Genomic DNA, 26,639 nt, shown 5'->3' on the forward strand with positions numbered 1-26,639 from the left:
ATACTGATCAAAATACTACAATCGGGAACATTGTGACAATGATTGAATTTAGTAGTGTCAACCCTGTGATTACGACCCGTGTATATAGCAAAATCCTAAATACAGCGTTTGGTGGTGCGCCTGTCAGATGCGGAACGTACAGATAAGGTAACAGGTGAATATACTATTGGTATCGGTATCGGATTCGACCCGGAACTTCTTAATTATTGGCAATATTGATTATGTGGGAAACAAAGGGGTCTGGAGTGGTGCAATTTTTAATCAACAGCATTGTACTATATTAGTTATATATAAAGTTGAATTCTTTGATTCATCGTTTTTACGTGATGACGGCTGATAAATTGGACCTCGTCATATTAGTATTATAGATACTGTTCTACGTCGGAAACTTGTTATTCAGTGGTAGTCGTTTATTGGTGTAGTTCATATATGTTTATCGTTTTGTTACAGTCATTTTGGGCCTTTTATAGTTTGCTGTTAGGTGTGAACCAACGCTCCGTAATGAAGACCGTACTATAACCAATTATTGTTAACTTTTAATAAATTATGATTTGGATGGAGAGGCTGTCTCATTGGCACTCATATTGCATCTTTTGATTTATATATGTACTCAGTTTTATCTCTTTTTGATCACAACTTCATGGTGAATTTCTTAGACTGAACACACCGTCACATTTCAATAACAAACAGTACATTTTGGGTCAAAACCGTACTTAATCATGAACAAACATAGTCATCTTTAATGATAAAAAAAAACTTGTGTACGTGTATTCAGTTTTCAGTGGATTTGACTTACTCTACACTTTTACAATGATATGTTGAGGGATACCACATTATTCATTTAAGTTGATGACACTAAAACTTCATCATAAACTATAACCAAATCATTTACCATAAACAGAGACGGACTGATGAACGGACGTAAAGACTTTTAAACATAATGGCCATCTCCTTCGTCGACGGAGCATAACAAAATCAAAGTCGTGAATTGAGGAACATGTCAGTCTAGTGTCAATCAAAACAAAATCTTGAGATTTTCAGAAATAAAGTATAATGCATAAGTGCAAATAGTAGTTGTATATTTGTTACACGAAAGTTTCAATAGGTTCGATAATGTCCTCGCTCTATTGCCAAGTCTGTTTCAAACCGTTCCAATAAACTCTGTGGAGGCTTCCGACGCATCTGTTGGTAAACCAACTGAAGTTTCAGACGAAACAAACGTAATTTATTCAGTATTCATGTCAGGAGTCGATACAAATGCACTGATGATTTTTTGCTAGAGTATTTCCATGTAATCTAGCCCATTTCAAAAGAAAACCTTATGCATTTCTCCATTCTGTCACATTAAAAAGGAGACATTGAAGCTCCGTACCATGTGTAAGGTCAAAGAATTTAACACACACTATATTATGTTGTGAGTATAATATATTTAATTGTGCGCACAATATGTTTAAGTTGTGCGCACAATATATTTAAGTTGTGCGCACAATATATTTAAGTTGTGCACACAATATATTTAAATTGTGCGCACAATATATTATTTTGTGCGCACAATTTATTTAAGTTGTGTGCACAATATATTTTTTTTTCTCTGCATGTCCCCAGCGGGGCTCCGTAAAATAACGATATATTTAAGCCCCCATGAATTATTTCTTAAGTATAAATATACTGTAGAGGACTGAACCTTTGTTCAAATCAAAATCTAGTTTTGCTCTGCATAACCCCTTATACATGTATAACATACATGTGCTACCTTTTACATGATTTATCTTGCGCGTAAATTAATGAGTGGGGTGTCAATCAGGGTGCAATTTATACATACTTTTATAAGTCATGAATATAAGATAGTGAACTGCATTTTATGAACACAATTGAAGCATAATAAGCAAATAATTAACCCACACAGCAATGTTGACGCTCAATTTTTTAGTTTGTAACCCGGATTTGTTTTTTCTCTGTCGATTTATGAATTTTTAACAGCGGTATACTACTGTTGCCTTTATTTCGTATTGCTGTTACTGCTCAATTATAAAAATCAAGAAAAAAAATATTTTTCACATCATTGTCAATAATTTCGTTCATGAATTAACTTTGTTTCACATACATAATCATTAGAACCTGAATCTACGGGTTTCTTCTTATAGGATTTATCAGCCAAAAAAATATATATATCAAAAAGAAAATATATGAAAAGATTTATATTTTACAGCACAATTTACATGAAGGAGACCAAATGGTATCGCTTTTTGTGATTTCCATAATTATATCAGTGACATCTTCATAGATTTCAAGAAATTAATTTAATACGAGTAATGTATTTACTTTTATTTAGAAATGAACAATGCGATTCAATAAATAATTATTTATTTTAAACGTTGGTAGCGTACAAGGTTAGATTTTGTAAAATTTTTCAATGTAAAACAATCATTGAGGTATCATTAGATAACTAGTGGAAAAGGGTACTTTATGAATACCTTGACTAACATCTTGATTCAGAATCGTTTACTAAACAACTGTTTAATGTTTGAAAAAAATATAATGCTATTTAAATTATAACGTTATTCGAACACAGTAAGCCATATGTCTCTTATGTATCTAGATAAACAAGTTTTGTCAACTTCCCCCTTCACAATAGCTATATATATAGTGTTTCACCTTTCTGTTATCTTTCTTAAGATCAAAAGTCAGATGAGATAAAGATTTGGAACTATTATGGCCAACATCTTGTCATATTTATTTTCACTGTTTTATTGTGTGGCATTTTCAATTTTGCTAGGTACGTTTTTATCTTAAAAAAATATTTCAAATAGAATTATCATTAAGTAGTTATAAATTAATGTTAAAAAGATATACAACAAAATACAGAAATCATAGGAAAGTCACTAACCAAATGCTAAAATTACAACGAGTGCATAACTACTGTCATAATCCTGACTTGGTTTAGGCGTTTTCTAATGTAGAAAATTGTGAATTAAACGTGTTTTTATATCTAGCGAAACATCCTACTTGTATGACAGTCGCTTACAATTCCGCTATACTGACATCGGTGTGTAAACAGCAAACAGACATAATAGGTACATTTGTAAAAAAAATAGTGGTCCACAAGTTTTCGTCTTCGCTCGACCTTTCATTGTCTTTCTTGTCTGTTAACTTTCTAAATCTATAGAATTGTATTTTAAAAAAGAAAAACCAATCACAATTTATATTGATAGTAAACTTGGATATATTGATGTTTAAGTTTCGGTTAATTTGCAGATAAAGCGAGTTCTGACTGTCCCTTGGGATGGTATCATTACGGAAAACTGTGTTATTTCTTCAGTCATGAATCCTTTGATTGGTTTGTTTCTCAGGTAAGGATTATGAAACTTTCAATCAATACATCTAAATATAGTTGTGAATTGGCACTACAGAATCATGTTCTCATTAATGAAGTGAGACACAAATAAGGCACTTTGCTCTAACACTTGCTACAAAAGGTATTATAATTATACAAACAAACGGAATTCATCTTAATATTGCAAGTATTGAAGAAGGTAATTTAAAATCAAATTTGTATCCCTCGTACATGATTTGTACACAGCTCTTATGATAAGGCTTTGTCACAATATCGCATAAAATAATAGAAATCTCGCGTAATTCTGAAATCAACATCCATTTCAAAATACAGAAATTTTTATTGAAATTTAAATTCATGATTATGTCTTTTATTTAGATGTTGATATACCACCCATTTATTCTTTCATACCAATGAAAGAGGTTCAGATGTCCCCGTGTTCGTTTGTAAATGGTAAACTCTGTTTCTCCAACTATTGCACATCAGATCCCGGCTAGTTTAGGTTATTGCATAAACTAGCTGTAGAGTTGTACTTTTCATGTCACATCTTTTGGTAAAGAAACCGAGACAGTTCCGCTCAAATGTGAAATAAAGAAAAGCTCTATTGGTATTTTTCCGTCTTTTAAGTGTTGGTCTTGTGAAAAGAAACGGTGTAAGCATATGGAAAACAATACCCGTCTAAAAATAAACAGAAAAAAAACCAATAATAAGCAGGGAAAGTATCTAACGCAAAACTCCAAAACATAGAGAGAGTATTATATGGCATTTAAAACTCAAAGAAGTTCTGCCATAATACTGTTAACCAGACCTTTTTGTATACACTGTATTTATACGTACTTTAACAGATATTTTTCTGATGGTGTTTAATAAATCCTATGCAACTTTGACTGATCGATATCATCATGGACAACTGATATAGACGAATTGTATTACACATACAATGTAATTGTATATAAAACTGATTATATGAGAAACAACATTGCATTATCCAAATCAAGATAGTACAACGTGCAGTATCCACACAGTAAAAGAGACACTCCATAATAAATGTAAAAAAGAGATGTGGAGAACATGTAGATAAAGCTTACGAAAGAAGGGACGAAAAATACCAGAAGGATAGTCAAAATCGTAGACCGAAAATTTACTGACAATGCAATGGCTTAAAAAGAAACAGACAAACAGACAAATAATAATACACAAGACACAACATAGAACATTAAAGACTAAGCAACACGAACCCCACTAAATAAAATCTGGTGGTGATCTCAGATAAGCAGATCCTGCTCTACATATGGCATCCTGGAGCACAAACAAAATTGACAAGCATAGAAAGGTCGGCATATATATTCCTCACAGCATATAGTTGTCTAAATTATAATTTTGATATGAGCGTCAATGATGGGTCTTATAAGACGAAACGCGCGTCTGGCGTACTAAATTATAATCCTGGTACCTTTGATAACTAATTATAAAATGTTGAGCTTTAAATCGGTCACTTATATAGAAGCTTTTATATTGTTTTAAATAAATCTGGCTACATCAGCAGTCTTCCAATTCACTTCTAGTCGGTAAAACTTCAGTTTACTCAGCTGTCTTTTTACTGTTTTCCTTATTAATATAAAGCCATGCTTATCCATTAAATTTTAGAATATACCTTATGATTTCATGAAATGAATAATAAAATGTGATAACTTACTCACTCATTTTATAAATAATTCTTACAGGTTGCATTTTTGTAAATATTGACAATGCAATTTCCCATAGGAACTCCTTTTATGCTAAAATTGTACCACTTTTAATATGAAGTTTAGAAAAAAATTATATCCTACAATGGAAAGTTCATATGCACTACAAGTTGTTTCGAAGGTCAAAATATAGGTCTGTGCTGTATATTTTCAACGTTTATATGTCCCGAACTTCTAAGAGTTTATACTAACACTAAATTTCTTAGCTATCCCTACTTATGTATATTTAGTGGTAACATTCCCATTGTCTTTATTAGATGAAACCTAGAGATCATAACTGGGAACCAGTATGTAAACAAAATTGATTGTCTATGAATATGCCATATCTCCCTAAAAGAGGTTTGGTTTGAGAAAGAGCTGTATTTACAAAGTGCAACCTACATATTTACTACAGATAACTCTATGTGAACTATAAACAGTATGCTTAATGTCGAAATGAAAAAACAACGCTGAAAACGCAGTTTGTGAAATAACCCAATGTTTGCGATAAAGCACACAGTTAACAAAATAACTCGAAACGTTTGCGAAATAATAAACTACAAGAAAGTGAAAAAACGCAAATCGAAAATAAAACGTCATGCGGTCCAATACACTTCTTTATAAAGATGATAGTAAAATATCTGTTTGGGGTAAGGCTTTGGTTCATATCTAGTACGTCGATTTCCACGTCTAAATGAAGTCACACTATGACCACATATATCTAAACTTTAGTTACAGTACTTGCAACCTTAGGCGTTACTGTTTGACGTGAACTTGACTGATCGGTGAATGATCGGTGACGGATGTTTGACTGATCGATGAGTGATCGGTGATTGGTGACCCATAGGATCCGTCAGATAAGTCAAATAACCTATGTGAGAGTTACCCTGACAACTGTCACCGATCGATCAGTAAATTAAATTTATGCACGGATCGGACGGATACGTATATATTTAAAATTCTTATGTAAACTGAACTCGACAGTGTTTACAAACGATGAACGCGGACCTCTACGAAGACACCTTAATTTACACGTTAATTTGTAATAAAATTAGTTGCAATAAAAAAGTGAAAATAGTATAACAGAATAAGATGCTTAGAGCGTTAAATTGTTTGTGTTGATTACTAGTTTTGTATTAAATATTGTTAACATCAGAGACATATAATACATAATTGTATTATATGACTCTGTTAACATGAACTTATTCCTACGAAAATGGTTATTATTGACCGCCATTGGATTTTTGAACTTTTTATAGTTTCGAATAGGTTGTTTTTTCATGAAATTAAAAGAATGTCAAAGAATGGAATAAGAATGCAGTCAATGATTTATTTTGATAGAATTCATTAACTGTCATATGATTTGAGTACGTTTTGACATCAAGATTGGCTGTTCTTCATAAAATATGCTTACTTTAAGGAAAAAGATACTAAATTTTTGTACACATTGCCTAAAATGCAAATATTTCTACATTTTACTGAAAATTATTGACCGCCATGAAATTTTTGTACTTTTTATAGTTTAGAATAGTTTTTTTTTCATAAAATTAAAAGAATATCAGAAAAATCATACTAAAATTTTGTTCGCATCGTTTAAAATAACCAAAATTATTCTTCTTTTTATCAAAAATGATACTATTTTATTTGAAATCAGTTATTTTTACCATCTTGAGACAAGTCTTCGAATCAGAATAGAGATATAATAAGAATAAAAATACTTAAACTTTTATTTTTGTGGAATAAGAATGCAGTTATTGATTTATTTTGATACAAATTATTAACCATCATTTGATTTCAGTACTTTTTGTACATCAAGATTGCCTGTTCTTCATAAAATATGATTACTTTAAGGAAAATGATATTAAATCTTTGTACGTGTTGCCTTAAATGCAAATATTTCTTCATTTTACTGAAAATTATTGACCGCCATTAAATTTTTGTACTTTTTATAGTTTAGAATAGTTTTTTTCATAAAATTAAAAGAATATCAGAAAAATCATACTAAAATTTTCTTCGCATTGTTTAAAATAACCAAAATTATTCTTCTTTTTATCAAAAATGATACTATTTTATTTAAAATCAGTTATTTTACCATCTTGAGACAAGTCATCTAATCAGAATTGAGATATAATGAGAATTAAAATACTTAAACTTTTATTTTTGTGGAATAAGAATGCAGTTATTGATTTATTTTGATACAAATTATTAACCATCATTTGATTTCAGTACTTTTTGTACATCAAGATTGCCTGTTCTTCATAAAATATGATTACTTTAAGGAAAATGATATTAAATCTTTGTACGTGTTGCCTTAAATGCAAATATTTCTTCATTTTACTGAAAATTATTGACCGCCATTAAATTTTTGTACTTTTTATAGTTTAGAATAGTTTTTTTCATAAAATTAAAAGAATATCAGAAAAATCATACTAAAATTTTCTTCGCATTGTTTAAAATAACCAAAATTATTCTTCTTTTTATCAAAAATGATACTATTTTATTTAAAATCAGTTATTTTTACCATCTTGAGACAAGTCTTCTTATCAGAATTCAGATATAATGAGAATTAAAATACTTAAACTTTTATTTTTGTGGAATAAGAATACAGTTATTGATTTATTTTGATACAAATTATTAACCGTCATATGATTTCAGTACTTTTGTACATCAAGATTGGCTGTTCTTCATCAAATATGCTTACTTTAAGGAAAAAGATGTTAAATCTTTGTATGCGTTGCCTTAAATGCAAATATTTCTTCATTTTAATGAAAATTATTGACCGCCATTAAATTTTTGTACTTTTTATAGTTTAGAATAGTTTTTTTCATAAAATTAAAAGAATATCAGAAAAATCATACTAAAATTTTCTTCGCATTGTTTAAAATAACCAAAATTATTCTTCTTTTTATCAAAAATGATACTATTTTATTTGAAATCAGTTATTTTTACCATCTTGAGACAAGTCTTCTAATCAGAATTGAGATATAATGAAAATCAAAATACTTAAACTTTTATTTTTGTGGAATAAGAATGCAGTTTTGATTTATTTTGATACAAATTTTTAACCACCATTTGATTTGAGTACTTTTTGTACATCAAGATTGGCTGTTCTTCATAAAATATGCTTACTTTAAGGAAAATGATATGAAATTTTTGTACGCGTTGCCGAAAATTATTGACCGCCATTAAATGTTTGTACTTTTTATAGTTTAGAATAGTTTTTTTCATAAAATTAAAAGAATATCAGAAAAATTTTACTAAAATTTTGTTCGCATTGTTTAAAATAACCAAAAGTGTTCTTCTTTTTATTAAAAATGATACTATTTTATTTGAAATCAGTTATTTTACCATCTTGAGACAAGTCTGCTAATTAGAGTTAAGATATAATGAGACTTAAAATACTTAAACTTTTATTTTTGTGGAATAAGAATGCAGTTCTTGCTTTATTATAATATAAATTATTAACTGCCATATGATTTCATTACTTTTTGTTCATCAGGATTGGTTGTTCTTCATAAATTATGTTTACTTTAAGGAAAAAGATGTTATTTTTTTGTACGCGTTGCCAAAAATGCAAATATTTCTTCTCATATTGGAAAATATTGTAATTTCAATTGCAATCAGTTATTATAAATGATTTTCGTAAGTATTTTGTAGAAAATGTGAATTATTCAAGAATAAATCTGCTTAAAATTATTTCTTTCTTTTTAAAGAATATATTTATGTTTACCACTATTAGATTTTTGTACTTTTTATTGTTTAGGAGTAGTTATTTTTTTATTAAGGTAAAAAAAGACTATCAGAAAAATATAATGTAATGCTGTTTGCATTGTTTAAAATTATTCATATTTCTTGTTAAAAAAACAGCATTTATTTATGTAATTTGTTATTTTAAAGGCTTCGATTGTGTCGAGATTATATAGAAAGTCCATGATTATGATAAGTTTTTTTTTAAAGAATTTTATGATGATAAGGATAAAAAAAATTAAAATATTGAAAAAAATAGACTACATTTTTCAATAACTGATCCTTTCATTTTGTTTTTCCCGAGTATGTTTGGAAAATAATAAAATCAATTTCGCGATGTAGACACTCGCCGGGTTTGAACAAATATATAACCTAAATAAAACGAAAAAGACCATTCTTTAATGATAATATTTTAATTTAGGTTTTATCTGTACAATTCTTTTCATTTCAATTCACAAAACTTTGCTAAATAATTAATAAACAAAATGTATCATTGAACGTTCGATTTTCACGAGTCGCCATTTTAATTAAATTAAACGAAACTAAGATTCCGTAATTTGTATTAGTTTATCATGTGACGTATTAAAGTTCAATCCGTCATCAAGGTCGATCGGTACTATCCGTCCGATCAGTCCGATCAGTCAATTACTTTTACTATAAGTCTGACGGATTGCTGACGTGAGTTTGACGCGAACTTGACTGATCGGTGACTGATCGATGACCGCTGATTGATCGCTGAAATAGTAACGCCTAAGGTTGCAAGTACTGTATGTGTGGGTAAGAAACTATTCAACAGTGAAGAAATGATAACGTACTTCTTATTGTCACAATATGGTGAATGGAAAGATCCTATGTTATCTGAAAGGTAATCTACCTTGTCAGTCTCGAAACATACATAAATCTTAACCTATATAATTTTCAACCACAACCCTGTCAAACGTATTATTATATGAATAGTTTCCATCCATTAACAGTTCGACTTTTGACTTCCTCCTCTCAGATATAAAAATAAAAAGCTGGATCTGTTGCTCCCCTTAATAACTTTATTAAGCCAAATTATATCATACCAACTTATTATTATGGAGGCAGTAGACTAGGTCAGATATCATGCCAAAATCAGCACAGAAAGGAGTAGTCTTAGGATCTTATGTAACAGAAAGGAGTACTCTTAGGATTTTATGTACCAGAAAAAAAACTAGAATCAAATCCATTTTGTAAATGTCAACATATTTATCATCGACCTAGTAAAGCCCTATTGTCAATTTTGCTGGTACAAATTAAAATACTTTCTTATAGTAGAAGACTTTATATCAAAAAATAAGAAATTCACAAAATAATTCTTGAAGGCTCAAGTAATTTTAAAAGCAAGTATCTTCATTATATGTTGATCCGAATGAATTTTGTTTAAGTTATACATGTGTATGTACATATATGTTACAGCGAATTTGTAGAAAAAGGGATTGTATTTAATCCCTGAAATTTTCAGGAATTATACATAATCACTCGAAAAAATGTCAGGGATTATACAAAAAAAAACTAGAATGAAGAGACAATGAATAAAAAGTAAAATAAATAATTTTATAATTGAAGCACACTATTTTAATAGATACTAAGTATTAATTTATACAAACTATATTGCAAATTTGAATTACATCTCACTATGAGGATATGGATAGGGGTCCCTCTTTTCGTTATTCTTTATTTGTTTACATCATTTTTCTCTGTACTGTATACGGTATTTTAGTATTTTAGAAAACTATGAATCTCTATTTAACATTTTGTTATCACACACCTCAAATTGATTCCTTTTGTACTATCTGAGAAAAATTTCATGTTTCGTAGGCAGGCAATATACTTCTGATTCCTTTTATGAACGATGACCATTATGTTTTTGAGGTATCCCTTTCCACGATCAATATGCGGAATTGGTATTACTGCTTACTCCAATACTGTGTTCAATTCTGTTGGTAGGTCTTGGCGTTCAGTATCATTTCTTTGCTCTCTAGTTATTTGAAAGTCTTGTTCGTAAAATTCCATCCCCTTTGCTTCATAGGAAATTGCATGATCAGTGCATTTATGTTAGTATAACTAATTTCAATTTAGAATTCCTTTTTATTATGAATAAGTCTTATTTAATCAAGTTAAAAGAATATTATCAGAAAAAACTGTTCCATTTTTGAAGATTTGATCGATTGACCGGGAATGAAAACTGCCCTCTTAAATCACAGCGAGGTTATAATACGATTCATACGTCTGTGTTTGATTTATTTATTACCAAACAAAGAATCTGGTTCGCTTGGTAACACGTGAAAACATTCGAGGAAAATGATATAATAATTTTTAAACTTTTCACTGATCATGTAAAATCACTTATTATATAAAGTCACTGCAACATATGCATGCCATTATATTAATGTTCTATTTCATTTGCTCTATGTAAGTATCATTTGGTCTCTTGTGTAGAGTTGTCTCATACACCTTATCGCTATTTGTCCGCCATTATTGGTTACCGTAAACTGATTACTTCATAAAACAAAATATTTGACACCACAATGGAAAAGTGATTGTTGTATGCGTCAAAAGTTCAAGCGGCCGGGTGAGCCGGGATTAGCGATAAGGTGTATTGACAGGCATACCATATGTTCATATGTTAATTATGAAATAATTTTGATTTTACATTACTCTGTTTATTGTTATTAATTTTGAAATTCAATTGGAGAGGAACTTTTATAACATTTATAACATTTTTAGTGGAGTTCGTGTTGTTTCTTAATTATTATTTATAACTGTTGATGTAAATTTTCTTTGGTTTTGTGAGTCTTTGTTTTCTCCTTGGTTTTGATTGTAATTGTCTTATAAGTGATTTTTTCTTGTTTTTCAATCCCTGTATTGTATTGATGTAAGTTTTTATTTATTTGATTTCTGAAAAACAAATATGTTTATACTAAATGATATCAATTTAAGTTTACAGGCTGGGGTAGAAACAAAACTGAACAGTTCACAGTGTTATATATTTTTACTGTGTTCCTCTTTCTATTAAACAGAGCAGCTGTCATGAACACAATGCTCGTCTAGCAGAAGTTCATAGCAAACCCCAATCTGACTTCTTGGTGAATCTGGCGAAAACTTATGGACCAGGTTTGCCTCTCTTTTATAATGATAAAATATAATAAGTAACTGTGCAATTAAGAAAAAAATGTCACCAGACTTACTTGATGTCTGTAAACAAGGTCATCAATCATGACTGTGTAAGATACCATTTCAAAAAGGAAGGAGATCTTACATTTTAACATGCTACTGCATGGCATTGATTTGCTTCAATGTAAACTTGAATAAGCTTCTTAGTTTGATACAGGATAACAATCATTTACTCATTTACTCTTAAACATAACACTGCAGGGGAAAACAACTTTTTATTATCGATTATAAATAATTTTAACATTATCAATTTTATTTCAGCATAATCGCTTGAAGCACAACCTCTACAGCGAGCAAAAATGGTTGAAAACCTTTTTAACTTTATAGAGCTAATAGAAATAAAATAAACACATAATCAGAAAAAAAATCAGAGCTTTGCCTGAGTGTGATGCATTTCTCATTTCTGACGGTTTGTATAAAAATTTAGAAAATATATGAGGTTCGATTCTCCATTATGAAACTTCCGTCTCTATGCAAAATGTAAAATATCAAAAATACCGAACTCCGAGGAAAATTCTAAACAGTATATCCATAAGTAAATGGCAATTTCAAAAACTCAAATACATCATCGAACGAGATATGCAAATCAATACATCTATGTCTCATCTTATGTATATCAGGACAGAGTTACTGGCTTGGAGGTAGAGATGACGTAATTGAAGGAATTTGGATGTGGGCATCTGCAGATCAAGTGTTCAATTATACAGATTGGTATCCGGGTGAACCTTCTAATAGCGGTGGCAACGAGAACTGTTTGGTGTATGGTGCGGTTGCTTTGAAATGGAACGATACACCTTGTAGAAATGCATACAGATTTATTTGTGAAAAAGAGTAAGAATAAATATATGTATTTTCATCAGAAAATAATCTTAATATATAAAATTTTATTATTTATTTAACTTTCTACACGTTGATTGCTTTAGTATTAATTTAAACCGGCTTATTCCTGGTGACGGACAATAGGACAGAGTTTACATTGCAAATTATACAAAATAAAACACCTGATTCCTCTCTTTCAAATGTCTACCAGAAACAATAAATTTAAATAGATTTCATGTATTCGATAATAATTCTTCTAACAATGTATAACTAGGAATTATATATTTCCTGACAATATCAATATATAATAATTAAGTAAACGCCTAAAAGTGTACACAACAACACCAATAACACAAAAAAGGAACTATAAATGTAATTATTTATAAATATTTCGGAAAACAGATATCCTTCATCAGTGAATATGATTGTGATGTTGAATGAATCATATATCAGTCTACTTAGATTAAACTATAACAATCTTGAAATTTATACAATAAAAAAGTCAAACCGAACATCAGGTAAGACGATTGCACAATTCTACATATTTGTAAAACACGACATAGGTATTAAGGTAAAAAGACTAATTACATCAGAGAGTTCAAATATATGCTTTAAATAAAAATAACAATTTGAAAGCTTTAACGGTGACGACAGTTATGATGTTACAAGAACGATTTCGTCAGTAAGAATTCCAAATAAACAGCACTAAACGATCTGTAAATATTTCAAATTTGACAATGGTAGAGAAGTCAAAACAGAGTCTTCGTATTTAAACATCGCAAACAAACGGCCGTTAACATATAATAATAAATGGTGACTAAGGTTAACTTGCTGAACGTGGCTTGGTACTTTTACATCCCTAAACAAATTAAGCAATTTAAATGGGTATATTCTGCAGATTTATTTTAGAGATGAGTAAGGTAAAGAAATAAAAACAGAGACTGTTATAATAAGTAATATAACCCAAATGTAAAGCACAGCATGGAGCCGAACATCTTTTCATTTATTCTATTGGGTGCCAAAGTTGTTAATTTTTTTTATCCAAAATCTTTCCCGAGTGAGTCTATCCTCCCTAGACCAAACAGAGTTGTGGTCAATGAATGTAATGGTCTGTCGATTGAGATCTGCCTTAAGCTAGGTTCACACTACCGATCAGATCAACTCGATGATCCCGATCGTCCAAATATCCACGACCAAGCAAGACTAAATTCTTGATCGGGCCTATTTACGACTTCTATCCGACTGCTTCACGACTATACAAAAACTTAACTCGACTCCTCGCGACTCCTTGATGACTCCATCACGACTCCAAGCCGACGACTAATTGAATTCATATTCGATAATTCCGACCAATTCACGATCTCTACACGATTTTTACTCGACTAGCTAGACCAGATCGATTATACTCGATCTCAGTCTGATCTCGGCCAGACCAGATCGACTTGATCGCAAAGGTGTCGTACGGATAGTCGGGCATTGGTTCGGTATGTACAATTTTTGCATAAAATCGTCTGATTTTTTTTTAATCACCCGCTGCAGAAGAGGAGGCACTAATTGTTACCCTTGTCCGTCCGTGAGTACGTATACGTACGTTCCAACAATTAGTTTCCATTCTCTAATTTTATTTTGCCTCAAACTAATTTATGAAACGTATACACAATGCTTCAATACATAGATCAAGTGCGAATTAGGGTGGCGTTACTTCGTTCATGGGTAATTACTCTTTATAACGCTATATGCAAGCATGGACATTATCTGTGTCCCATGGACACATTTCCCGTTTATTTTGGTTAGATTTCGTAGTTCACAGATGGTCTGAGGAAAATTAGACATTTATAAATATCTACATGGGAATAAAGCAGTTGTATTATTTGGCAAGGTGGTTAGAGCTCAGATAGACAGGTAAATAGCTGTGAGGATGCTTGAAGAGAGCGTAGAAGACGAAAAAAAAGGGTACACAGCAAAGGGAGCGGAGAAATATAGGTGACACAGTGACTGACACGGCGACCACTGTGTGGGCAGTGTAAATTGCAGTCACAAAAATATTGAACCCCAAAGAAAATTAAAAACGGAAAGTACCTAATCAAATGACAAAATCATAAGTATGAGAGACTTGAAGGAACTGAACAAAGAAGACCCCAATGGTTATAAAAACTTCCTTAAAGTAAAGTAGGACGCTGATTTGTTATGGGAATTTTACTGCTCTTTTCTTCAAAATGATATTTGTCGCTGGATTAGTACTGATGTTAGATAGCAATATACATACATTTTACCATTCTCTTTTCCTTGCTTTCTTACAAATTAAGCATAAATGTACTGTTTGTGTTATATATGTGCATATGTATGTAATCAGTATTGTCCATATATCTGATACCCAGTAGTTGAATGATTCAAGATATTTCTTTTTGGTGTATCCATGGCATCAACCTGCTTTGTTTTACTAATAATACTGCAAAAAGGGGTTAAAAATGTTACATATTTTCCCCAAAACTTGTCCAAAAGTAGAATTTCAATCCCCTGGATGATACCTTTTCTGAAACTTTAACATAAATCTACCACGAATTCAAATGAAAATTGTTTGTTTTTCGTCTTATTTCTTTTTGTGTAATTGCGTCAAAAAGCGAATGAAAAAAGTGTTTGTAAACATTCGATCGTACGGTGCCATATATTTGTTAATTTCTGTGTCATTTGGTGTCCTGTGCAGAGTTGTCTCATAAGCAATTATACAATTATAAAAAAACAATTTCTGGACATACGGATAATACGGACAGTCATACAAAAATAGCCCATTAAACAGGTAAATATAATATTGAGGTTACATAAGTCATCAGCTGTCTAATGAAGACTTTTAATGCACAATTACTTTATATTGAAAAATATGTGAGGCCCAAAATGCAGGATCTACTTTCCTTCCGGAACGCATGAGATCATTCCAGGTTTTATAGGGTTTCGTGTTGCTAAGATTTTAGTTTTCTATGTTGTGTTATGTAGACTGCTGTTTGTCTTCTTATCGGCCTTCTTTTTCCATATGACTGTGTCCTATGTCGGTTTGTTTTCGACCTTTGAATTTGGTTGTTTCTTTGGTCTCTCTTTTGAAATTTTACATCTCCCTGCAAATGTACAAACGCGTACTCTACACGGAGGAATTTGTGTACAGTTAAAAATAAATAGTGACAATATATTTTTGCAGAAGCAAAGTTATGAGAGTTTATCAGAGCTGCACACATTTTTAGAGAATCGTGTAGCAGTCATGTATGGCCAACTAGAGATCGAAGAGTGGTCGAATGTGGTCACGAAGAGATCGGGTATTGGTCGAGTTGGTCTGGGCCTGATCAAATCGACCGCTACTCGACGAATTCTCGATCTATTCTCGATGGACTAGCTTTTCGATTCTTACTCGAATGTTTTTGACATGTCAAAAACTCTCGGGTAGAAAGACAGATCGGTGGCGACCAAGGTAGACCACCCCGAATATTCTTGCCAAATTGGTCAGACCAGTCTCCCGATCGCTTAATTTGTCTTGATCGAGATTGATCGAGTTGGACTGCTCGGCATTGTGAATCTAGCTTTAGTGTGACCAGGTGATCTCAAATGTCGACTAAGAGGGAGGTCTGGCTTGCATTGGTAGTCGTTACGATGACCGTTCATTCGTTTGTGAAACGGCTGTTCTGACTCGCCAACATACTGTTTACAACATTTACACTGTAGGAGGTACACAACATTTGTAGTCTTGCAATTAACATTGCAAAATATGGTGTATTCTGTACCAGTGGAGTGACTGGGTAACCAGTATTTGTTTGCAAGTCAGACATCGTTTGTGTCCGCCACCCTTGCAAGAACCCACAGACGATGATAATAATTAAGAAAATATTTATAATAAAAAAAAAATCTTTTGTATAATATATGTATGATTTGCTTTGCTAAATGACCAAAACAAATCATTTCTTTTTCCATTCTTACGTTTTTTCATATATTTAGTACAAAATATAGCAATTTTGTATATCTAATAAATGTTCCCTTTTTCCAGTATGTTTCACCTACCCTGTATCGCATAGCTAAACCCGTATCGCATACCCCGTATCGTATCGCTAAACCCGTATCGCATACCCGTATAGCATAGCTAAACCCGTATCGCATACCTTGCGTGACGTCATAATTCGAATGACTTCAACGTTTGACCTACGACATCCAGTTTCTGTATTTCCTGGCATAGGAACAAAATAAGTTCCACTAAAAAAAATGTCCTATCATTTCATCTAACATCGACATTTTTCCAAAAAATTATTACCCAGTAACTTTATGAGTGATTTATATAAATTAAAAAAAGACAGAATAAGATGTAGAAATATCTGAAGTTTTATTGTTTATTTGGTCATAATTTATCGTGAAGTTTGTTTTCATTACCTAATGGATTAAACACAAATGCAAATTTTTACGATTTTAATTTGGATAGAATAAAAACAAACTTTTTAAGAATTTTTGGTTTGCTGTTCATCCCGTTAGAAAATTAAAATGATCATAAATAATATCATCTCCAAATAAACAATAAAATTTGTAAACATTTCTACTTTTTTGAAATAATAGCCGAATGTCAGTATCGTTAGTGGATGCATTTTTACATGGTCTTAAGCGTATGGTATATTGAGAATTTAATAAGGTTATCTACATTACGATGTGGATGTTAAGCAAATAAGGAAGTCTATAAAAAAAGCAAGTCAGCTGGAAAAATATAGAAAAATCATAATGTTCTTTTCTAGCTTATAATTTCGGACGATTTAAAAAAAACAAAAGAGAAGGGATATCCCATGAATCTGATTATATTAAAATATATGATAAACAGAAGAATATATGGCAAAATCCGTATCGCATGCCGTATCACCACTCGATCAATTTCAGCCCTCGGGACTGATATGGTTTCCCTCAACTAAGAGGGAGGTCTGGCCTGCATTGATAGTCGCTACGATGACCGTTCATTCGTTTGTGAAACGGCTGTTTTGACTCGCCAACATACTGTTTACAACATTTACACTGTAGGAGGTACACAACATTTGTAGTCTTGCAATTAACATTGCAAAATATGGTGTATTCTGTACCAGTGGAGTGACTGGGTAACCAGTATTTGTTTGCAAGTCAGACATCGTTTGTTTCCGCAACCCTTGCAAGAGCCCACAGATGAAGATAATAATTAGGAATATATAAATAACAAAAAATCTTTTGTATAATATATGTATGATTTACTTTGCTAAATGACCAACACAAATCATTTCTTTTTCCATTCTTACGTTTTTTCATATATTTAGTACAAAATATAGTAATTTTGTATATTTAATGAATGTTACTTTTTTCCCAGTCTGTTTCACCTACCCTGTATCGCATAGCTAAACCCGTATCGCATACCCCGTATCGCATAGTAAAACCCGTATCGCATACCCCGTATCGCATACCTTGCGTGACGTCATAATTCGAAGGACTTCAACGTTTGACCTATGACATCCAGTTTCAGTATTTCCTGGCAAAGGAACAAAATTTGTTCCACTTAAACAAACTGTCCTATCATTTCAACTAACATCGATATTTTTTCCAAAAATTATTACCCAGTAACTTTACGAGCGATTTATATCAATAAAAAAAGACAGAATAAGATGTAGAAATATCTGAAGATTATTGTTTATTTGGTCATAATTTTCGTGAAGATTGTTTTCATTACCTAATGGATTAAACACAAATGCAAATGTATACGATTTTAATTTGGATAGAATAAATAGCAAACTTTTCAAGAATTTTTGGTTTGCTGTTCATCCCTTTAGAAAATTAAAATGATCATAAATAATATCATCTCCAAATAAACAATAAAATTTGTAAACATTTCTCCTTTTTTGCCGTTAGTGGATGCATTTTTACATGGTCTTATGCGTATCGTATATTTAGAATTCAATAAGGTTATGGGGGACATTACGATCTGGATATTTAGCAAATAGGAAAGTCTATAAAAAGGCAAGTCAGCTGGAAAAATATAATGTTCTTTTCTAGCTTATAATTTCGGACGATTTAAAAAAAAAAAAACAAAAGAGAAGGGATATCCTCTGAATCTGATTATATTAAAATATATGATAAACAGAATAATACATGGCAAAATCCGTATCGCATGCTGTATCACCACTCGATCAATATCAGCCCTCGGGACTGATATGGTTTCTCGTGTGATACAGCATGTGATACGAATTTTGCCATGTATTATTTTATATTTATCATATATTTAGTACAAAAAACAGCAATTTTAGATATAAATAATAAAGGTTTTTTATTCAGTCTGTATCACCTACCCTGTAACGCATACCCCGTATCGCACAGCAAGACCCGTATCGCATATCTGGCGTGACGTCATAATCCGAATGACGTCAACGTTTGACCTATGACGTCCAATTGCTGTATTTCCTTGCATAGGAAAAAATGAGTTTCCACTAAAAAAAAATGGCCTATCATTTCAACCCAAATCGATATTTTTCCAAAAATTATTACCCAGTAACTTTACGAGTGATTTATATATATATATATATATATATAAAAACACAATAAGATGTAGAAATATCTGAAGTTTTATTGTTTGTTATGTCATAGGTTTCGTGAAGTTTGTTTTTGTTACCTGATAGATTAAACACAAATGCAAATATGGCGATATTAATTTGGTTAGAATAAATAGCAAACTGTTCAAGACATATTTTTCTTGTTGTTCACCTCGTCAGAAAATTAAAATTATCATGAATACTATCGTCGACTAATAAACAATACAACTTTAAACATTACTACATCTATGGAATTTGTTTGATATACATTAATTTAAGTTAAAATAATAAGACAGTCCAGTCGATTTGTTACACAATTGTTCAGATTGTGGTAAAAGCATCAAACTTTACAGAGTTTTAGTTGAGGTCAAACATTTATAGCTATGGATTCAATTCAGAAAAAACACAAGGGCTGCTCTGGGCGGCCATTTTAAAATGACTTCAAAAAATACATTAATAATTAATTAAAAAATGTATTTAAAGATAACTGATGCTACTAAATTTTATAACCTTTGATATATTCATCATTAATGACAAAGAAAATCATGAGGACTCATATATTGAAGTTTGGGTGGCTATTTTGAAAACATGACTTTTCAATATTATTTGCTATTTTTTTTAGTTTGCTATTTACATTAATACTCATGTTTTATGCATTTACAACTACTTTTGCAAATCATTGTTACATGACTGCTGCTATTTATATAGGATATTCACCATTCAAGTTGTCAAATGAGGCATGCATATGTTGACACAATAAATAATTCCTGTTACTCGCAGGTTATCCTAAGTAGTTTTTTTCTCGGAAAATAAAGTATATACACTATAATTTATGACTACTCTATGTTCGAAAGGGAAACAACTATTGGTATTTAAATCACTGGAGCTGGAAACCCAAATGAATAAAAGGCCCAGAAAAAAATTGCGAGGATTTAAGCAATGAAACGTGAGGATTTTCAATGCCAAGCAGATACAAACAGAGCAGACATAGGCAATTGACCAGTTCTTTGTTGCAAGCATAAAAAGATGCTGCATATTGAATTAAAAGTTTCTCTCATCAGTTGAATGAAGGCCAGAAACACAACAAAATCACAAGTCAAAAGGTACGAATCCTGGCAGAAAAAAAGACAGTATTTGACTGTCCACTTGAAACACAACCCATTGTTCTCTTGGCCTGACTCAGTGCAGGGGATTTAATATCACAGGACCAGATATCATGCTAAATGTTTGTTAAAATTGCACACAACAAGGCAATAAGACAGAATTCAAAGGCACAGAAAGAAAGTCAGGAATCTGCTATCCATGGAATGCGGCTGGCCAAATTGATAGAATATATTGACAGTCTGGAACAGATATTGTTCCCATATTTGAGCTTGCTGATATCGGTTAATTGTACAATGTATGCCTTGAGAAAATCGGAGTTGTCATTGTTGGAATGCTTAATTCAACGCTTCTGAAAAATTGGTTACTAACTGCTATAGAAGATATGCAAGCACACACGAAAATTAGTGTCGTTCTACTGATTTTTAACGAATGTGTTGCTGAAACAGGCCATGACTCCTAGTTGTGGTGATAAATGTCTTATCTTAGCCAAAGTAAATATAATTGTTTGAAGAGATTAGCTTGCTACTATAATAAAAAGCTTTACAGGGGAATTAAATGAAGGATTTCAACATGAATTATTTCAACAAACACAGAGACTCTATCTCTATCTGAGAAGTGATAAGTAACAGTTGTATCCTTTCGACGACTAGTTGCACAATTGAACTATTATAGCTGAGAAATGGTTAGTGCTGTTTGCGACTGAACGATATTACTGGACTGTGTCTCGGTGTTTGGCCATCCTAGTATCTTTCACACTAAGCAAACTAATGGCTGTTGAACTGATTTATGTTGACAGCTGTTATTGAATGTTCCTGTAAAGCTTCACGAACATCTTCGTTGAAAATCAAGAGAACTAATGTTCTTCGTTTGTAAGCTTGCATAACTTCAATGGCAGCTATATTCCAGTTATTTAGATACGTTTTACCAGTTCTTCTTTCCATGACAATTCCAAGATGTTCTAGGCGTTTACGTTACAATTAAGAGCGACAAACCCAGACTTTGTCTCACTGGTGTATTCTATTATATCGGAAAGAACAATTTAATGGGAAAGAGCTCCTGTCTTTCTTACTGTGTCGTTTATTCTACCTATTTGACATGTTGTCAAGTTTTATCAAACATTATTAAGCATGAGACTTGGGCTACTGTAATGTTTCATCTCCAGCACTTAGTTTGGCTAAGAGTTCAAGTGCACAGTCATGCACTATTTCGTTCGATTATAAATGACGATGCATCGTGGAGATCGTCAGATACAATACACTGCAGTCAATGTTTTTGTTGACCCAGTACCACTTTAATGTGACTAGATTGCTACTTTTTTTCCAATCGACAACTTATCTTCAAATTCAGAAGTATGATTTCGCTTTTACTGATGAAATATTTTGAGATCTTGAAATTTGTTTCGACAGGATTTGTGCCATTTTGCCTTGTGATTCTGGAGTGTTTCTATAGTTCCATAGCCTTAATTCAATTGTTTCAAATTGAGCGACTGGACAACCAATTCAATGCGACACATAATTGTATATTTGTATCAAGTTAAAGGACTGATTACCAGCTCAAATTTCTATGCCTGTTCTTTTTGTATCTGCTTGGCTTTGTAAATCTTGTCTTCTCTTGACGTTTCACACATTCTATCTAGTCTATTTGTCCATAAGCTATAAGTTATTGAGCTCTAGTGATTTAAATATCTAGCTCTGGTGTTTTCGAAATCTACAATTTTGATCCTTTCAGAGTTCAGTCATAAATTATATTATTTACACGTAATTTCTGCTGTAAAAAACAATTAGGCAAACATGTAAGTAAACATGTGCATGCCTTTTCTGATCACTTGGTGAACATCCAATATAAATTAGCAAAGGAAAGTATAAATACAAACAGGGAATTATAAAAATAAAGAACAATGATATATTGGAAACTCGTGTTTTCAAAAGGCCCCAACATATCAATATCTGAAGTCCTCAGATGATAGTTCTTGCCATTTGTGATTAATATACCATGTGTTATCAAACGACTGGACTATATGGGAACCCTTCTGCAACAATCAGCGATGCAAATGTGTAAAGGCAGTATTTAGTTGTAGATTTGGGGGACACTGTGATAGAATATGATAGACAGAGACAGCTATTGTGTTGTTTGACAAAACATGTAGAACTCATTTATTGTGTGATATTTTAATGGCAATTGAGAACATTTAGGCAGATGATTTGATTATGACATTACCTGTATGATATGATACTTATTTTGTCTACAATCAAACAATATCAACGAAAAGAGTTATCCTCTAATCGGCCAACTATTGTACAATTAACAGATACACTAATAAATGGTTGCTTTATCGTGCTTGTAAAAATAACATCTTATGTTATCCCACTTCCAGGTTGAGTAAACGGTAATATTGATATTGCCTTTTGCGACAATTATTCCGATTTTAAAAACTAAAGTTTTAAGTTTAAGATGTGAATTTCAGGATGAAAAAAATATATGTACATTGTCATACAATAGAAAACTCCTTTGTACTTGCTACAAAACAGAAGAAAAACTCGGCGGGCCTCACTTTTCGTCCTGTTTCTAAGGCTCATACAAGTATTTTCCAACAATATACATATATTGTAAATATATTTTCATCGAATTATGACTTTGGACCTATACCTATTTTGTCTTAAAAATTTCGGGATTTTTCAAGATGGCCGCAATTCCCTATGGTAACATTTTCAAAAATTTTGTTCAACAAGACAATTGGTATAAGTACTATCACTGTTTTTATCAGGTTGCATGTCAATTTCTTACCTGATAACAAATTCATGAATTAGTTTAGGAATTTTTATGCCCCACCTACGATAGTAGAGGGGCATTATGTTGTCTGGTCTGTGCCTCCGTTCGTCCGTCCGTTCGTTCGTTAGTCCATTCGTTCGTCCCGCTTCAGGTTAAAGTTTTTGGTCAAGGTAGTTTTTGATGAAGTTGAAGTCCAATCAACTTGAAACTTATTACACATGTTCCCCATGATATGATCTTTCTAATTATAATGCCAAATTATAGTTTTGACCCCAATTTCATGGTCCATTTAACATGGAAAATGATAGTGCGAAGTTCAGGTTAAAGTTTTTGGTCAAGGTAGTTTTTAATGAAGTTAAAGTCACATCAACGATCAACGTGAAACTTAGTACACATGTTCCCTATGATATTATCTTTCTAATATTAATTCCATATTAAAGTTTTGACCCCAATTTCACGGTCCGCTAAACATGGAAAATTATAGTGCGAGTGGGTTATCCGTGTACTATGGACACATTCTTTTTAATCAAACGTCCGCCATTTTAAAAATGGCTGCCTCTCCCGCCAATTTTGAATCTCACACTGGATTCAAAGCTGAAAATGTTTTCCATGACATATAATACCACTGTTCCAAATTTCATGCTTCTACCACAATCTGAGCAATTTTGCCAAAAATCTGCACAAATCGACTGGACTAGTGGATGAATTTTAATACATGTCATACATGGTCTTTAACGTATATTGAGAATGCAGTAAGGTTAGAGAGAAAATTACGATGTAAATAATAAGCAAATAAGGAAATCTATAAAAAAAAACAAGTCAGCTGGGAAAATACAGAAACATCATTATGTTCTTTTCTAGAACTTTTTTAGCTTATAATTTTGGACGATTTAATAAAAAAAAAAATAGATATCCAATGAATCTGATTCTACTAAAATATATGATAAACAGAATAATGCATTGCAAAATCCGTATCGCATGCTGTATCAGCAATCGACCAATATCAGCCCTCGGGACTTTCGGTTTCTCGTGGTATTATTCTGCATGTAAGGTATAGAGTTGTACATGTTTTAAGTGTCCCCAAGTCTTACAGTTTTTACAGAATCGTATTAATAAAACTTATCTTATCGGTGCACTCTTTTATACCTACGGAATAGTGTTCGTTGGATATATATTTACATTCTTAATATATTATCGAAGTTGGGTAATTATATGTGAAAAAGTATGAGAACATGCAATATAAAAATGTCCATTAGTCAAACACAAATTTTGTCATATTTTGCAAAAAATAATTCCTTATTCAATAGATCATTTCTTTAAATAGTCACACATTTTGTGTATGACTATAATGTACGATAAACATAAGTACAGGTGAATTTTAGAGGCCGAATGTTCAGTTGTTATCGTTTATTGGTGTGGTTCATATGTGCTTGCGGTGATAATTTTTTTTTATGTATAATAGACCTTTGGTTTTCTGGTTTGAAATCGCTTACACTTGACATTGTGTTGTTCGATGTGATCAAAGGCTCCGTATTGCAGGCCATACTTTGACCTATAATTGTTATTTTTTTTAACTTTACGACTAGGATGGAGAGTTGTCTCATTGGCACTCATGCCAGGTTTTCATATTTATATTGGCACAAATGAATTCCATAATTTAGCGCAATTTGTACCTTTGATAAATGATATTTTGCGCAAATTATACATCTAAAATCGACCTTTGGTTTTCTTGTTTGAAATCGTTTACACTTGACATTGTGTTGTTCGATGTGATCAAAGGCTCCGTATTGCAGGCCATACTTTGACCTATAATTGTTATTTTTTTTAACTTTACGACTAGGATGGAGAGTTGTCTCATTGGCACTCATGCCAGGTTTTCATATTTATATTGGCACAAATGAATTCCATAATTTAGCGCAATTTGTACCTTTGATAAATGATATTTTGCGCAAATTATACATCTAAAATCGGCAATTGGCAGGGAAGGACTGTAACCATCGAATATACCGTACGATTAATTTTATCAGGTACCAAATTCGATTTGTAATTAATTACTTTTTTAAGGGATTTTATAAGAATTAAAACAAAAAAGAAAAAGGAAACTTCAATTGCTACTGCAAGCAATAGTTATATATAATTTCTTTTAATATTATAAGTGCAAACAAATTGGTTCTGCAAATTTGTGGAAGAAAATTTTGTTCATCACTCGCGGGGATTCGAAGCCATATTTCCATGGCCACAATAGCCATTTTGGAAACTCCAAAAACAGAAATCTCATCCATAATTGCCATTTAACATTTGAAGTTAGTTTTATACAGTGTGAGGCAATAAAAAAGTTAACATTTTTTTTTCTGTTTCCATGCTATACTTACAGTGAACATTTCCAAATTTTAATAACCGAAGCAACTTTGGTACATGAGAGGGAACATACCATCAAGTTTTCACTTGTTTAACATACCATTTCGATACCAAAAATCATAGTTTAAGGTCATAGGAGCATTTGTATATTTTTGTATTGTTTCCATGGTAAAAGCAGTCATTTCAGAATTTTTAAATCCAACCCCAACATCTACACATGCCAGTCAACGTTTCTTTGAAAGTGTTATTTAGTTTGGATTATTTGACAGATTTGTTGAAGTTTCAATGCCAACATAGCATTTCCAATGAATGTTACAACTTTGTACTTGTTTTGGCTTTCAAATTATTTTTATTTGAGCGTCACCGATGAGTCTTATGAAGGACACGTATGGCGTATTAGCTTATAAGCCTGGTACCATGTTTTTTTTAAACATAATAAAAAGAAGTGTATACGCGTTTAGAGTATTTTGTATTCCTTTAACAAAAGGTAGTAAAACCAAATGACTAGGATGCTCTGTTATGAAACTATCTAGTTCCCTGCATTTAGCTTTAGTGCAAATACTATTTGCCCTAACCTTATCGTATGTCGTTAAATATATATAAATTATTTTTTCTGCAGGTATCCTGGTGATGGCTCTGAAGTAATTGGATGAGGATAATAAAGTTGTAATTGTACAACTTAATTTGCTTGCATTCGGACAGTTTTAATCAGTGGTTTTCACCCAAAAAACAGTACATTATAGATACATATAGGAGGGTACATGTAAACAATAATGTTAATATATGAAATTTTAATTGATAAGAAAACGTCAACCCCTCTAAAAAGTTTAAGGAGTTGAGTAATTTTTCAATTGATATTAATATTGTTTACAAATTAGTACATGTAGAACAAATTCAATTTGTTTTTATATCACACTAATATTAAAATTAGAAAATTATTAAAACGTTCAGTGTTGCATGGTTGTCGTTTGTTGATGTGATTCATAATTGTTTCCCGTATTAGATATATATTTGATTTTTAAA

At 31.7% G+C, this 26,639-nt stretch overlaps 2 protein-coding genes across 2 annotated transcripts in view; one reads left to right on the top strand and one right to left on the bottom strand.

The window, feature by feature from the left end:
• The window catches only part of LOC139523440 (ras-related protein Rab-30-like), an 87,490-nt gene that overhangs the window by 10,041 nt on the left and 50,810 nt on the right, over window positions 1-26,639 (bottom strand). The gene's annotated exons all lie outside the window — the stretch shown is intronic.
• LOC139523441 (galactose-specific lectin nattectin-like) lies at window positions 2,691-26,427 on the top strand. The gene is made up of 5 exons (XM_071317488.1): window positions 2,691-2,776; window positions 3,256-3,350; window positions 11,850-11,943; window positions 12,624-12,834; window positions 26,236-26,427. Exons 1-5 carry the CDS (start codon window positions 2,713-2,715, stop codon window positions 26,267-26,269), a joined length of 498 nt encoding a protein of 165 aa, XP_071173589.1. The 5' UTR covers window positions 2,691-2,712; the 3' UTR covers window positions 26,270-26,427.

The sequence above is a fragment of the Mytilus edulis genome, chromosome 5 (genome assembly GCF_963676685.1).
Source record: "Mytilus edulis chromosome 5, xbMytEdul2.2, whole genome shotgun sequence".
NCBI classification, from domain to species: domain Eukaryota; kingdom Metazoa; phylum Mollusca; class Bivalvia; order Mytilida; family Mytilidae; genus Mytilus; species Mytilus edulis.